We start from the raw sequence: 11509 nt of genomic DNA, 5'->3' as shown, positions 1-11509 counted from the left end.
TGAGTCAACACAATCATTTATATTCTACTTAAGTACTTGAAACTGCGTCCCAATTTGAATGTTGACTAGGCATTGACTGGGCATGAATAGTGTGCCTATGTCCCCACCAAGAATCATGCAGTCTCTCCGATCTAATCAAAATAGATACTAGTATGAAATTACTATTTTCTTACTTGGGGATCCAACAATGATACGAGCCTAGATCCAGTCCGTCAACATTACCCCGCATCAATGATGTCTTGTATTGATTGTCACACGATCCCCTTCCAGAGAAAGGGAACACTAGACCATAATCTGTATTCTTTACTACGAAAAAGGATTCGTTAGATATTCTGATACATTGTAGTAAAGGATTTGTCTTTTTTGGGAGATAGTTCACAAAAGAATCCTTATCTCCATAAAATATCAATCGTTAAATTGTTTTTCTTGATATCTGTTTACCTGATTGATATATATTGCGCTACCAAAATATTCAACTGAATATTTGCTTTGCTTGTCTTGATAATTGTAGTTTGATTTGCTTATAGATGTATAAGTGAATAGATCTCAATACTTTGATCTAATCGCCAGGTTATAATACACTTAAGGTAAGGTTAAGGTTGAGGTATATTCATTAGGTCAAGCTACTCTGTTCATAGTAACATACTCCATAAGCAGGCTGGCCACCTAAGAAGACTGGCCATCTTCATTAGTCATGTCAAGAGATATAGTCCATATACCAATATTTGATCTAGTTATAATCACTACTATGTACTATCATGTAAAGAGCCTTCACAGCTGAGCTCAATCTTGAATATTCCAAGGTTCTTGATAATCGCGCTATAGATCTATTCTACGCAACATACACTATATTTTTCGATACCTTTACTTATTTGGAAGCGTCTAAAATTATGGTCTTTTGTATATAAAAGTAGGCATATCCCAAATCAAAATATTATTCTTCATTGAGTCAAGATCTTAACTAGGTAGGCTGCTTTTCCATTTGGATAACCGGACTGAAACTACTTACAGCTAGTTCACATAAAATATCAAGGCCAGCATACTTGGGTGTCCAGCCGCTTATGGATGATATTATCCTATTTCATGTCAACCAGCTCTCCGTGGTAGGTTCTCTTTCTGAGAAGACAACCGGACATTTAATGCCTAGTACAAGTGTGGGACAGATCCCAGGCTCCTATATGGTCAAGTTGTGTTTCTTAGGCAAGACGTTGAATCACAGGTGGCCGCGAATAATATCTATCCCACCGAAGGGAGTCGTCGAGAGTCACATATCCGGGCGTCTGTGACTCCCCCCAGCATACTTCCATCCAGCCAAGATCCTCCTCTGTACACCCTTCCAGTAGCTCCTCTTCTGGGCCAGGTCCCCCCGCGTTCCGCCCGCTCTTCCTCATCCAACTCCTCCGGTTTCCATTCGGCGTTGACTAGACGAACGAATCCTCCGTGTATATCGTCGTCTGGCGTGCTCAGGATTGAATCCAAGGCTTCTTGGTCCACCATGATGAAAAAGCGGTACCTGCCGTTTTTCAAACGCCACAGGTGGCTGGGATCAATTCCTTGTTCCTCTTTCACCGCGGTCACAGCCCACTCATTGAATTTGTTACTTAGCGAGGCCACCGTCGCACTCTCAAAAGATCGATCTTCCAAGACCGTTGGAGTAAATCTGGCGAGGGGATCTAGACCGTTGTAATACTGAAGGTATTCTTCTACGCGCTTGTGGAACCGGATCATCAATTTCTCCCAGTCGGAGTCACTTTGACACGTGCATCGGTAGATAACGAAACCCCATGTTTTAAAATCATCTTTGTCCAGAAGTCTCTCCAGCTCGTCGGCATCGTTCATCCCGCTCTCAATCTCGGGAGTGCGCTTAGAGGGGTCCTGTCGCGAAGTCATTTGTGTCGAGAGCAGGGTGGAAGGGATGCAAGGCGGCGTGATATGCACAAGGCGAATCTGGGGAGCGGGAGGGCGAATAAGACGGCACAGGCGAAGGAAGCTGGGTTTGTTGCTCAAGTGCGGGCGGCGGAGAACACTTCTTGCAATCATGGATGCGAAATGTCTGGGCTGATGGTCACGTCACTGGGTGATAAAAGAGCGGGAAGAGTTGTTGGAGAAAAGTGGGTGGACAAGCTGGGGACTGCCCCATAATAACAGGTGGTTTAGTTGTATTTGACCCTTCCCTCGAGCCTGGCTGCCTCCCCGCATAATGTACTGGGATAGTATCTCAGATAGCCCGACACCTAGAAGTAATCCGTACAACTCTGGATAGTAGAACTCGGATAGTGGATATGAGTGAATATACAGATTGGGCAATAATATATATGATGGTTAAGCTAATATCGGGGACATCGTCGGGATTTTGGTTGTTTTGGAAACATCGCGATTGCCCATTTACGGCGGTGGAAATGATGGTTCAGCAGAAAGTGACCGCTTCAATGAGCCGGACATGTGATAACCGGAGGGATGCTACTCCGAAGCCGATTGTTGTCAGCAGCGATACCCTTTTGGGATGAACAAGAAGAAAGAGATCAGAATAACTACTCGTTAGAGGGCTTGAGCCTTGAACTAAAGGTACAGGAATCCAGGCTTCCTGTTTGACTCCATAATATTTACTCTGGAGACTGAATCCTCATTTTACAAAGCTTGATGATCATCTCTCTCATCCAGTCTATTTTAAGACAATTACTTATCTTCTCGAGTGCGAATAACAACTATGTTATTGAGAGTGTGAAAGCACCAGAATGAATGCCTCACACCTGGATGAGTGGGACCCTCGTTACTTGCGAATGTAGAGCTGCCAGTGGTGACTATATTGAAAGGAATCTTGCTCTATTAGATGACTGCTACTCCTTTCAGCATCTCCCTTCTTGCTTCACCCTAAGATACTTAGTCTCGCCTTGGATGAACCTTCAATCTGTCCGCTGGCTCAAAGTGTCCCCCTACTAAAAATACTAGCTAGTACCTACTGTGGATAAAACTCTTCATTTCCAATGATATTCTATGGATCATCGCAGCACACTATCACGGGACCTGTGAAACGACCTTCCAGCCAAGGAACACGCTTGCAACGTCAACCTCCCACCACATATTCTTGTTCCACCCACCTCTCTACTTTACCAAACAAAGCGACTGGCAGAGGCTATCCCGGTCACGGCCCCTCCAGCCATCCCTCAATGCAACCGTCATTTTAGAAAGCGATCTGCATTATGTTAGACAGCCCCTATCCCGCCGTCACCGGACACGCCAAGGTAGCTTGACTAGAAGATGACTCGCAGGAGAGAAGCTGGCAAGTGGTCGTGACAGTCTGTGCTGCACACCACGGAGAGACACTGCCAATGGTCATTCCGAGCCTGACGGTCGACCCCGTGATGTCGGACGGATTCCAAATGTCGTAAATGCAGGGGAGGGTGCGTCTTGCGTCTCTACAGCCATGGGCCCCAGCACTTTGGGCGCACTGTAGTGGACAGCATAATATCGCTTGGCCTTGCATATGCTTGTTATCCGGACCTCAACCGGGCGGCGCTGATATAGATCCCCCGGACCGGGTGTGAATTACGACGTATTGTGTTAATCTCCCAGCCAGCTGGTATCTGGACCATCTCACCAGCCAGATTATCAACACTTGCAAAGTTTGGTGTGAGTGTATCAGAAGGCCTTCAGGCATGTGCTACTCATATGGCACCTTCGTGGAACCAATGCCTTCTTGGTGCAATTTGAGTGGTCGAAGGTGTTTGTTGAAAAAGCTTCGTATATAATTCCCTTTTGACAATGTCAAAATCTATTGGACCACTAATATAGCTGCATGGTCTGGTTGATCAGAGGTTATTTTTGTGCTCGAACGCCGTGTAACACTGGGTAATAGTACACTCCTTTCACCGCCCTCAGATACCCGCCCCCTACAGTAGGGTTGTCAATATCCCTCACCTTTCCAATTGCTGATGCAGAATTGACCTGATATAGAAGCCTCACAGCACCAGAGACTATCGCCTGAAGATGCCAAGTATTGATGGGTTACATTGGCTGGCGAATAGACTGTTCACCATCCCCCGCCTGTACAAGGCTCATTGAGCGACCTTTATTTCTATGAAGGCTTCTTGCAGTGTAGAGCCGCTGTTTAGAACTCGGAAATAGGCGTGCATAGTATGGACTCAATCAACAGAGTCAATCGATTAACTCTAACGCCTAGCAAGCAATCAGTGCTCAGAGGAAGCTAACGGATAGCTGGTCAAGCTGCCCCAGAAACGAAATGTGTCCGTAATACCATCCTTGTATGCTTATCTGTATTCTGTGCATGCATGATGCTTTCCTCACGGGGCATTACCCAGTAGTCCGAAGACGCAATGTGACCATCTGACTGAGTTTTAAATATACTGTCCAAGTGCCTTCTGACCCGGTCCCCGCTTGATGACAATCAACAAAAGGTGAATGTGACAGAAAGGCGTGGTCCAGACAACAGGACTTAGACTTTATTGTGAGACTATAAAAGGATCTAACTATTGCACTACTGAAATTAAGCATTCTAGTCTACCATTGACATTTCTCCCGTTTCGGTGGCCACTCGCTCAACATGGCTTTCCTCAAACGCATTCTCCCGCTGCTGGCCCTCATCTTGCCTGCAGTTTTCAGTGCCACAGAACAGGTCCCTCATCCGACCATCCAGACCATCCCGGGGAAGTACATTGTTACTTTCAAGTCCGGCATTGACAATGCGAAAATTGAGTCTCATGCCGCATGGGTAACAGAGCTCCACAGGCGCAGCTTAGAAGGCCGCAGTACAACCGAAGATGACCTTCCCGCCGGGATCGAAAGAACGTACAGAATTGCCAATTTTGCTGGGTACGCGGGGTCTTTCGATGAGAAAACTATCGAGGAGATCCGCAAACATGACCATGTTTGTGTCCACGTATCCCAGACCGTGTAGTTTCGACTAATTGCTGTACAGGTAGCTTATGTGGAGCAAGATCAGGTCTGGTACCTCGATACGCTAGTTACCGAAAGGCGAGCTCCTTGGGGACTTGGGAGCATTTCTCACCGTGGTGCATCTAGCACTGACTACATCTATGATGACAGCGCTGGGGAGGGTACATACGCTTATGTAGTGGACACCGGCATCTTGGCTACGCATAATGAGTTTGGTGGTCGTGCTAGCCTGGCATATAATGCTGCAGGGGGTGAGCACGTTGATGGTGTTGGACATGGCACACATGTAGCAGGGACCATCGGCGGCAAAACATACGGGGTTTCGAAAAACGCCCACCTAATGTCCGTGAAGGTGTTTGTAGGTGAATCCAGCTCGACATCGGTCATTCTAGATGGCTTCAATTGGGCTGCCAATGATATTGTGAGCAAGAACCGGACCAGTAAGGCGGCGATTAATATGAGTCTTGGTATGTGCGCCCCCTCTGGTGATCTGATGCCGCTAATCATGATGCAGGTGGAGGCTACTCCTATGCGTTTAATAATGCAGTTGAGAATGCTTTTGACGAGGGTGTGCTCTCTTGTGTTGCCGCTGGAAATGAGAATGTAAGCTCTGCTGAACTGTCCACCATTGGGATAAATTTAGACTAATGCTTTGCAGAGAGATGCAGCACGGACTAGCCCGGCTTCTGCACCCAACGCCATTACTGTTGCCGCTATCAACAGAAGCAATGCTCGTGCGTCATTCTCAAACTACGGCTCCGTGGTTGACATTTTTGCCCCGGGAGAGCAAGTACTTTCTGCATGGACCGGCTCGAACTCGGCCACCAACACGATCTCCGGCACGTCCATGGCTACACCTCATGTGACAGGTTTGATCCTCTATTTGATGGGCTTGCGGGACCTTGCTACCCCAGCGGCTGCAACGACCGAGCTCAAAAGGTTGGCTACGCGGAATGCTGTCACCAATGTGGCGGGTAGCCCCAATCTTCTGGCCTACAATGGAAACAGCGGCGTGTCAAAAGGGGGTAGCGATGATGGAGATGAGGACTAGGTGCGTAACATGAGTGAATATGGCTTAGAATAGTGGGGATCGGAGAGTAGTCTAGTTTATATGCGAAATAAAGTGTGTATCAGCACCCTGGCCTGTTCATATAAGTCGGCATTTTGACTTTTGCCGACACCGCAAATATGCTGTGCTTGAGGCTGTTGCCTCCCCAGCCAGCCTTCCCGAGACTGAAACTCACACATCCATTGGATGTATAAAGTTCTGCACATGCGAAATGCCGCTGCCGTTTACCTCCCGACGTGGTACCGGACCGAAGGCAGACACAGATCATGGACCGCTATACCGCACAGACAACTTGTGCTCCTTACTGAAAGTATCATTCCACAGGCCATTGCAGCATGATGAGTGATGATGTACTTCTCCCCATCAAGAACCACTGGCGGTGGTTGGAATGAATCTAGATCAAAGAGATCAACCGCTTCCCCGGACAGATCATGCCTATGCCCATAATGAACCGGTGACTGTGTAACCCTGTTACAATCCGTTTGTCATTGGTCCTTTCTGTTTGCTGGATGGCGTGTACTACCTCAAAGCTTGTGCCCCTAGGAGCTCATACTGGAGACAGGTTCTTGTATATAGCCATAGCCTAAGTCCGGCTGTCTAGGAAACAGTATTCTCGAGGTCTTCTCTGATTCTCACAATGAGAACTGTCGCCCGGGTCATTGCGGCCCCTGTGGAAAGCGAAAAGGAGACGCTTCTGGCGCTGCTTCCGCAGTACGGGCTCAAACTAGCCCCGGACGGGATCCATATCCAGTGGGCTCTGGGCAATTGCCGACATCCACGGAACTGGAGCTTGCAACGTAAGGTCTATGATACCACTCTTATCATTTTCCTGGAATTTTTCACGTAAGGGACTCCGCGATCTTGATGACGTTTAAACTAATTGTTCCAGGACTGCCATTAGCACTGCCGGCGTAGGTAATAAAATGTTATCACGGGTGTCCACTTGCTGAATATATAGTCAACTGCGGCCGACAATGCCGTCCACGACTTCAAGATCTCCAAAACCCTGTCAATCTTCCTTTTCGTCTCCATGTCAGTATACCTCTTCTCTTTTCTTCAAGTACCCCAGTCTGACTTCTTAGATATCTTATCGGCCAAGCCATCGGGGGTGTCGTGTTTCCGCCATACTCTGAAGTATTTGGGCGGAAGAAGCTTTATGTGGCAAGCTCAGCCCTATACGGCATGTCATGCATCCTGATTGCATCCGTCCCATCATTGATAGGAGTAGCGATGGGCCGATGTCTCTGCGGGGTTCTGTCCGCCATCCCCACGACTGTCGTAGTGGGCAGCATTGAAGACACCTTCAATTCCCGCGAGCGTGTCTGGGTAATCTGCCTTTGGACCATGTTCGCCAACCTGGGCCTCGTCGTGGGTCCTATCCTTAGTACCTTTGTCGTCGCCTACACCCACTGGTATTTACCCGATTTCCCCAGCAACTGCCAATATCTTCACTAACACTCCACAAGGAGATGGCTTTTCTACATCGCAGCCATCGTAACCGGAGTCCTTACCCTCCTACTCCTCACTATACACGAATCTCGCCCCTCCCTCCTCCTTGCCCGCGAAGTCGCCACTCTTCGGAAGGTCACCAAGATCGACACCTTGGAAGGTCTCAACCCGGATAAAGCCCCCGACATGCGCAGCTTCGTCCGCATCGCGCTCTTCCGCCCCATCCGGCTCCTCTTCACCGAGCTCATCGTCTCCACCGTCTCCATCATCAGCGCCGTCGCAATCGCCCTAGTCTACCTTTTCACCGAAGCCCTTCCCCCGATCTACGAATCCTTCGGCTTCACCCGAAAACAAGCCTGCCTTCCCTTCGTGGCCATCGGCCTAGGTCTCTCCCTCGGTCTCCTCACCCGCTGTCTCGACCTCCGCATCATCACCCACCACCGAGCCCAAGGCCGACCACTCCTCCCCGAAGATAAATTGACCGGGTTTTGGATCGGCGCACCCATACTCGCTGTAGCGTTATGGCTTTTTGCCTGGACCATTCCTCCCGCTGTCACGAATCTCCCTTGGCTTGTGTCGGTCGCGGCTCTCGTGCTGGCTGGGTATAGTCTCAATGAGATCGACTACGTGCTGGGCGGGTATCTGACGGATAGTTATCTCAGCTATGCGGCGAGTGGTCTGGCGGCGTTGAGTTTGGTGAGGGCATTGTTGTCTGCTGCGTTGCCACTTATCTCGGCGCCTATGTTGGAGCGACTCGGGGCTAATTATAGTGTTTCGGTGTTGGCCACTGTTGCGACGGTATTTTGTGCTGTGCCGCCGTTGTTTTCGAAGTACGGGAGGAGGATTAGGGCGAGGAGTGCGTTTGCAAGGTTTAGTTTAACAGTGTATCGCGAGTATAGTGTTGATGAGGAGGGGTATTAGAGTAAAAGGAGTTGTGCGATACGCGTGGTGATGGGGTGGGAGGTAAAAGTCGTGCTTGATTGATAAAGACTGACAATTTTACATTTTTAACATCATTTCTATCTTCTTTTTAGGAGTAGACCATATGTCAGGGCTAACATCACGAGGTGGGTATAGCTTCGGAAATGAATCGACAGGATGCAACACTGAATAGCGAGAATTGTTTCAGGCCATTTATCAGGAGTATTGGGGGGGTGTACCTTTCTACCTCCATTCCCCTTGCAGAGAAAAAGCTTCTTTCCTAATTCAACCTGTATGGACAACCTCGCTCTGTGGAAAAGGGGTCCATCGGTGTCACCATAGCACGTACCCCGGGTACACAACTACCCAGCTAGGAATTTAGGTAGCCGAATCTAAACTCGGCTGCAATTCCGGCGTTAGCTATTCATCCTTCCGTCTATTCTTATCCAAAGGCCAGTGTTGTGGCACGGATCTCACGAATTAGAAGCTGAAAGTTGGTCCGGTCTAACCTCCATCTCGGATCCTCTCACTCAGGAACGGCAAATCAAGACTTTCCTTATTCAGACTTGGCAATACTAAGCACTAGTACACTCTTAACGCTAAACCCTTTTCTGCTTTATTTCAGACAACCTGATTGGTCAGCTCGCTAATGACATCATAGGGCTAGAGGCTATGCCATATCTGGAGTAGTTCGACGTTCTGGCCCCGAAGAGGATATTTAGTAGATACTGGGGTGATGGTTGCAGTGGTAGAGATATAAATACTGGGTTAGGGGGATAATGAGTATGAAGGGAAAAAAAGATTAAAAGTCCATTCCTTCTTTTTCTACGTTTTGTCGTTCTCTACATTCAGGATTGCATTCTGTCGCTCTTTACACGATTTAATACTATCGTTTTGACTGCATTTCTCAGACAACACCACTTTCATTATCACAACTGACCTGCTTTCATTTCTACTATCCCTCAATTGACTTTACTCACTCATTAACTGCCGCACTTAAACCCATTCTACAACCAAACTAGTAAGACAGGCCCGACATATTTTCCGATATCAACTAACTCTGTTCCGCTGCAGCACCACCACCAACATTCCTTCACCCGAAACATCGCACAACAAAAATCAATAATCAATAATCAACATGGCATACATTGGCGACGCAGCGGTCATCTTCTTTGTCATTCTCGGCTGTGTAATGGTGACTCTATCGGGCTACTCCACGCACTACCTCATGACCAATGGGTTTTACGGCTTAGAGCGGGATATCGATCCTACCGCAGAGCAGAGAGTGTATATGCGGCAGCTGAGACTGAGGGATCTACATTGGATGGCGAGGGATAATAGGGTTAAGACTGAGGATAGTCAGTCGGCTGTTTGAGGGATATGTTTCATATTACTATCGGAGTGATGGGAGCCTGGGCTATGATTTGGAGCATGGGATGGCGTTTAGGGTTTGGAATATTTATTTGGATTGATTGGATCCCGCATGCTCACCTTTGTCCATACTAGGTCTGTTCACTTGTACATAGACTCTGCATTGCCTACCATAAAGACTCTAGAGCATAAAAGACCATGACAATACTAGCGTTCCCACACCTACTAGAGAGTGACACCAACAGTATCAAGCTATCGATCCGTCAGCCCCATCACCCAGAAGACCTCGTCACAAATCAGCTCCGGAGCCACATAATGCACATTATGCGTCATTGCCTTGCCCTGCGCATAGACAAACCGACTCTGACTCGACAACCCAAGATGATCCCTCTGACTCTCCTCATCAACCCGTTCCATAGTCTCCAGCCGTTTAGCAAGACTCTCCCTCGCCTCCTCAGTACCATACCCATTAGCAACCCCAAACTCCAAAACCTTGCGAAAATCCATCGACCGATTCCCAAACACCACACTCAACCGTCCATCGCCCATCGCCTGGAACCCCACCGGTAATCCGTCATTAACCATCTCCATACTCCTAGCCACGAACCCCTCTTCAACACCAAACATAGCCTCATTCCGTTCCTCATCCCCCTTTACCTTCTGGTACTCCTCCGCCGAAAACGCGTGATTCAAATCTAACCCCAGGACCACATTGAGCTCTACTCCACCCATCAAGCTAAACCATCCCGAGGGTAGCGGATTAGGTTCTCTCCAAGAATCAACAATCACCATCCCGGCCACTTTCGACTTCGTATGAACGCGAAGGAACTCCCGGATCAGAACCCCGCCGTATGACTGCCCGACCAGCACATAGGGTGGCTCAATCCCAGCTACTTCCAGTAATCGAGACAATTCGTACACGCGGTTCTGAGCCGTGGGTTCGCGCGGAGACATATCGCTTAGGCCGTACCCGGCTCGGTCGTAGGTGTATACACGGGCACGTTCGGCGACGAGGCGCTGCACTACGACCCATTCGCTGTGACTGCTGCCCAGACCGGCTTCGATGATTACGGCGGGCTGGAGGGTGTTGTTGATTGTTTGTCGTGCGGGGCCGGATGCGGAGAGGAATATCTGAATGCCATCTACGGAGACGTGACCGGAGTGGGTGCCGGAGAGCCAAGGGGATGGTGAGGACATGGTTGTGATAAGGTGATGGTAGGGCTGAGGGTTCAAGAGTGAGTGATAGCAGGAAAATAGTGACTACGTGCATGGTAGTTTGTGGGAGAACTTTGAAGTGTGATAGAACCGTGCGTAGATAGCGATGCTGGTTGTGATTGGCCTTTGGAGGTCCCTAGTGCTGACCATGTACTGATGTGCTCTCTGTCTTTTAGTGATGTGTTAAACATGGGCGGGCAATCGTGCCTAGGGCTGATCTACACGGGTCCTGGACTACGGTAAGAGGAGTACTTAGAATCTGCAGCTTAACAGGGTGGGTTCCTATTCCATCTGAGAGGATTTCCCCACATCGGAGTTTGTGTGCTAGTTCTTGAGCCCCTCTAATCATTTTGTTATCCATCCATGTAGAATGTCCGCTGACTCACGCCCTAGGCTTATTTGAAACCGACATTGCAAGGATATCTCAGGTTGGGAACTCAATCTCTTCACATACATACGAGTAAGCCTATCTTCCATGGACTCTGCTTGCTTCGGTATCAGGATAGTTTAATGTCATCAGACTAGTCAATGTCATGCATTGGTGGGTTCATGGAGTAGCAGACATCTACT

At 48.5% G+C, this 11509-nt stretch overlaps 4 protein-coding genes across 4 annotated transcripts; 2 read left to right on the top strand and 2 right to left on the bottom strand.

Annotated features, from left to right (window-relative positions):
• Window positions 1-1032: 1032 nt before the first annotated feature.
• Window positions 1033-2040, bottom strand: BDQ94DRAFT_179233 (muramidase; the record flags this gene model as incomplete). The annotated part of the gene is made up of 2 exons (XM_026773321.1): window positions 1033-1382; window positions 1423-2040. The coding sequence occupies 2 exons, from the start codon at window positions 2038-2040 to the stop codon at window positions 1197-1199; spliced, it is 804 nt and encodes a 267-aa protein (XP_026625882.1). The 3' UTR covers window positions 1033-1196.
• Window positions 2041-4561: 2521 nt separating this feature from the next.
• On the top strand, window positions 4562-8364 carry BDQ94DRAFT_179231 (subtilisin-like protein; the record flags this gene model as incomplete). Its single annotated transcript, XM_026773320.1, has 9 exons — window positions 4562-4885; window positions 4937-5381; window positions 5429-5517; window positions 5573-5928; window positions 6602-6826; window positions 6873-6894; window positions 6942-7015; window positions 7066-7395; window positions 7450-8364. The coding sequence occupies 9 exons, from the start codon at window positions 4562-4564 to the stop codon at window positions 8351-8353; spliced, it is 2769 nt and encodes a 922-aa protein (XP_026625881.1). The 3' UTR covers window positions 8354-8364.
• Window positions 8365-9314: 950 nt separating this feature from the next.
• On the top strand, window positions 9315-9730 carry BDQ94DRAFT_145158 (uncharacterized protein; the record flags this gene model as incomplete). Its single annotated transcript, XM_026766584.1, has 2 exons — window positions 9315-9374; window positions 9428-9730. The coding sequence occupies exon 2, from the start codon at window positions 9492-9494 to the stop codon at window positions 9726-9728; it is 237 nt and encodes a 78-aa protein (XP_026625880.1). The 5' UTR covers window positions 9315-9374; window positions 9428-9491.
• A 246-nt stretch (window positions 9731-9976) lies between these two features.
• BDQ94DRAFT_159949 (alpha/beta fold hydrolase) lies at window positions 9977-10921 on the bottom strand (the record flags this gene model as incomplete). The annotated part of the gene is made up of 1 exon (XM_026769140.1): window positions 9977-10921. One exon carries the CDS (start codon window positions 10919-10921, stop codon window positions 9977-9979), a length of 945 nt encoding a protein of 314 aa, XP_026625879.1.
• Window positions 10922-11509: the final 588 nt, after the last annotated feature.

The sequence above is a fragment of the Aspergillus welwitschiae genome (assembly GCF_003344945.1).
Source record: "Aspergillus welwitschiae strain CBS 139.54b unplaced genomic scaffold BDQ94scaffold_18, whole genome shotgun sequence".
NCBI classification, from domain to species: domain Eukaryota; kingdom Fungi; phylum Ascomycota; class Eurotiomycetes; order Eurotiales; family Aspergillaceae; genus Aspergillus; species Aspergillus welwitschiae.
Note: the sequence above shows the minus strand (reverse complement) of the source record. Positions and strands in the feature narration are given on the sequence as shown.